Source organism: Dioscorea cayenensis, chromosome 2 (genome assembly GCF_009730915.1).
Source record: "Dioscorea cayenensis subsp. rotundata cultivar TDr96_F1 chromosome 2, TDr96_F1_v2_PseudoChromosome.rev07_lg8_w22 25.fasta, whole genome shotgun sequence".
NCBI lineage: Eukaryota > Viridiplantae > Streptophyta > Magnoliopsida > Dioscoreales > Dioscoreaceae > Dioscorea > Dioscorea cayenensis.
Window position 1 is genome coordinate 9,045,625 of NC_052472.1, and position 3,593 is coordinate 9,049,217.

The 3,593-nt window shown below is 29.9% G+C and overlaps 1 protein-coding gene across 1 annotated transcript; it reads left to right on the forward strand.

Annotated features, from left to right (window-relative positions):
* The first annotated feature begins 202 nt into the window (after positions 1–202).
* On the forward strand, positions 203–901 carry LOC120272338 (secreted RxLR effector protein 161-like). The gene has a single exon (XM_039279158.1). It carries the CDS (start codon positions 203–205, stop codon positions 899–901), a length of 699 nt encoding a protein of 232 aa, XP_039135092.1.
* The last annotated feature ends 2,692 nt before the right edge of the window (positions 902–3,593 follow it).

The window sequence follows — 3,593 nt, forward strand, 5'->3', positions numbered from 1 at the left end:
TGGAGAAGCATCTTTGGTCCTTAGTATAGAAGTCGATTAGGATAGGTCTCGAAACTTATTGGGTCTTTCTCAAAAAGCATACATAGAGCATATATTGAAGAGATTCAATATGCAAGATTGCAAACCTTGGAATGCACCAATCACCAAAGGTGATAAATTAAGCATGGTGTAATGTCCCAGTAATGAAATTGAGAAAGAATCCATGAAGTCAGTACCATATGCTAGTGCAATAGGGAGCCTGATGTATGCACAGGTCTGCACTAGGCCTGACATTGATTTTGTAGTAGGTCTACTAGGGAGATATTTATCTAACCCTGGTAAAGATCATTGGACTGCAGTTAAGAACATTTTGAGGTATCTCAAAGGGACCAAAGATTACATGTTAACCTATAAGAGGGTTGAAAACCTTGAGCTGATAGGATATACAGATTCTGATTTTGCCAGTTGTGCAGATGACAGAAAATCTACATCAGGTTATATCTTTACATTAGCTTGTGGTGTTATATCTTGGAAAAGTTCGAAACAAACATTGGTGACTTCATCTACAATGCAAGCAGAGTTTGTCGCATGTTTTGGTGCAGCCACACAAGCTGTTTGGTTGAGAAATTTAATTGCGCAAATGTTCATAGTCGATTCAGTGAATAGACCCATACAGCTTTATTGTGATAATATTTCAGCTGTGTTGTTCTTTAAGAATAATAAAAGCATCACAGGGTCTAAGCATATGGAAGTTAAGTATTTGACAGTTAAAGAACTTGTGAAAAAGGGTGACATTGCAATAGATCGTATTGGAACTGCAGACATGATGGCTGATCCTTTAACCAAAGGTCTTTCCCCAAGTGTTTTTGAAAAACACATATCTAACATGGAGTTAGTGAAATCTTTTGATATATTTGGTTAATGGAGTTTTTGACATATTTTAATGTATTTGAATTATCTTTATGATCATCAGGATTATACAGACATAAAAGCCATGAATCTCTTTATTGTGAGATATGTACATGATATATAATATGTCACTATATATGTAAAGCCTTAAGATTTGTGTCAATCTTAAGCAAAGACTTGTGGCATTTGTTAATATAAAGTCTTGTTAATATGTCTTGTGGCACACATGCAAAGTTTATCTCGAGATATTAAGTTTATAATTGAGACATACATGTTTCTATTTGAGCCATAAAGAATTTCCCTAATGTAGGTGAACTACATATAGAAGGGAAATTAATGACTGACAAGAGAAGATAGCATAAGTTGACTCATATCTGAGTGCTATTGATTCTTGCTACACTACCACATTGAGTTCATGTTATTAAATCAATTGATAGATGTGATTATGGAAGATGCTATGTGATTATATGATGTAGTCATCGCTATAATTATCAATGATTTCATTGGACTGAACAATGAACTTAGGGTGATCTCAAGACTGATTTGGTATTCATATATATATATATATATAAGTGTGTGTGTGTGTGTGTGTATATTGTAATGCATTTTAAATGTCGCCCAAGTGGGAGCATGTTGGAATGTTTTCTAATTGTGGGCTTACATTAATTGTTGAGCATTTATCTCCTTTCAATTGAATTAAGATAATCAGTCTGATATTGAGATATATGGGGAGCCTATTATTTGTTGATGGGCCAACACTCTAAGTATATGAATGTCGGTATATAATTAGTGTAGACCATAGCAGCCCATTAAGCAAGTGATGGGGAAACCTAATGGACTGCTATATAAAGGTAAAGCTAGGTCTCCTTTTCAGTCCTGTGAATAAGTTTTCTTACAACCGTCCCGACTGAAGTTTTCTCACCCATTGGGAAAGGCTCTAAAGGACAAGAAGGGAAAATTTCTACACCACAAAATTTATGCTGCTATTCTAATATGGATCTGAAATCAGGTTGCATATAATCTTGCTTTTGTGTGCTCTATGTTTTCATGTATGAGATCTTGAAAGAAAAGTGGTAAATCTAACCGCTTGAATACCGTTAATTCGTTAGTTTTCAATCTTCCTAGTGTGAAGCGGAACTTCTTTTTTGTGGGAATTTGGACAACAATTGAGGTAATTGTTATGGTGGCAGAACGCAATTAGCCCCTCAATCCCGATGTGCACAACTTATTTAAAAAAAAGTCTTTATATCACGTCACCCCACTTTTATTTAATTTGACAATTTTGCCATTGTCAAGTTCGCACAAGTTTACATGCATAACGATTTTTCTTCTTTTACAAATCTCAAAAATGACGTCTTATGGAAAAATATCCGTTCTTGTTTTTAAAAAACTACAATGTTTTGTTTATACTTTCCCTAAAAAAATTTCATGCAAGATATTTTTAATTGGTATTACGTCATGCCACAGCTATTCACGTGAAAAATCATTCACATTATTATATATATAAGAAGACAATAAGTACTTAGAATAATGGACCACATTTAAGCCATGATCTTACCAACCAAAACATAAATATGATGCACATTCAATGGTCCCTTCGTTTCGGTCAACTTAATTGGGTAGGTGTTTGTTGGGAATAAAAATATGGAGTTAAAAATATTTTTTTAAAAAAATATGGTGATAGAAGGGAAAAAGATTATTTAAGGTGATTAAAATTTGAATAACAAAAAAATGAATATTTTCAAATTAAAATATTTATTTTTTAAAAAAAAAAAATTTAAAATTATTTATTAAATTATTTATTTAAAAATATGTTATGTACTACAAGTTGTGTAGTTATGGGATCAAATATGTTCTGCATGTCATATCTATTGCATCTCTTTCAGTATTTATTATTTCAATTTCATATTCTTTAGAAAAATGTCAATGACCGAAATGTCATTTGAAACAATCTAACACCAACATTAAAATTTTAAATGTTATTTTAAAATATTGTTGTAAAGGAGAAAACATGTATTTAACTTAATTAAATTTATATTTATTTAATATTAATAAAGGTAAATATTTTCAAATTATAATTTTTATCTTTCTAAATTATAATAAATATTTATTAATATTAATATTTTTAAAATTAATTATTCAACATATTTATTTGAAAAAAAAATTAAATTTTTATAAAAATATGTTTATCGCAAGGTGTTCAGTCAAGGAATAATACCTGTGTGATCACAAGCAAACATGTTGTACATGTCCTACTCTAGCCAATTCAGCTTTCGATATTTATTATTTCTATTTAGTATTCCCTAAAAAATCTCAATGAGTGGAATTTCATTTGAAAAATTCTAACACCAATTTCGAAATTTTAAATCACATTTGAAACTAAGGTATTACAGGGAAAAAATTATTTAACTTGATTAAAATTTGATTTAAATAATACTAATAAAAATAAATTAAAATTTTTATATTTTTTATTTTTAAAATAATTAGTACATATTAATTTTTTAAAAATAAAATTTTATGAAAATATGTTCATCACAAGGTGTTTTAGTCAAAAGAGAATAAATAGTTATCTCCCAACCAAACATATTGTGCATGCCCTACTCAATGCATTTCTTTCAAAATCTATTATTTTTATGTGGTATTCCGTAGAAAATCTCAATGGCAGTAGTGTTGGTGAAATATGACTTTTGATGAATAATGGATTA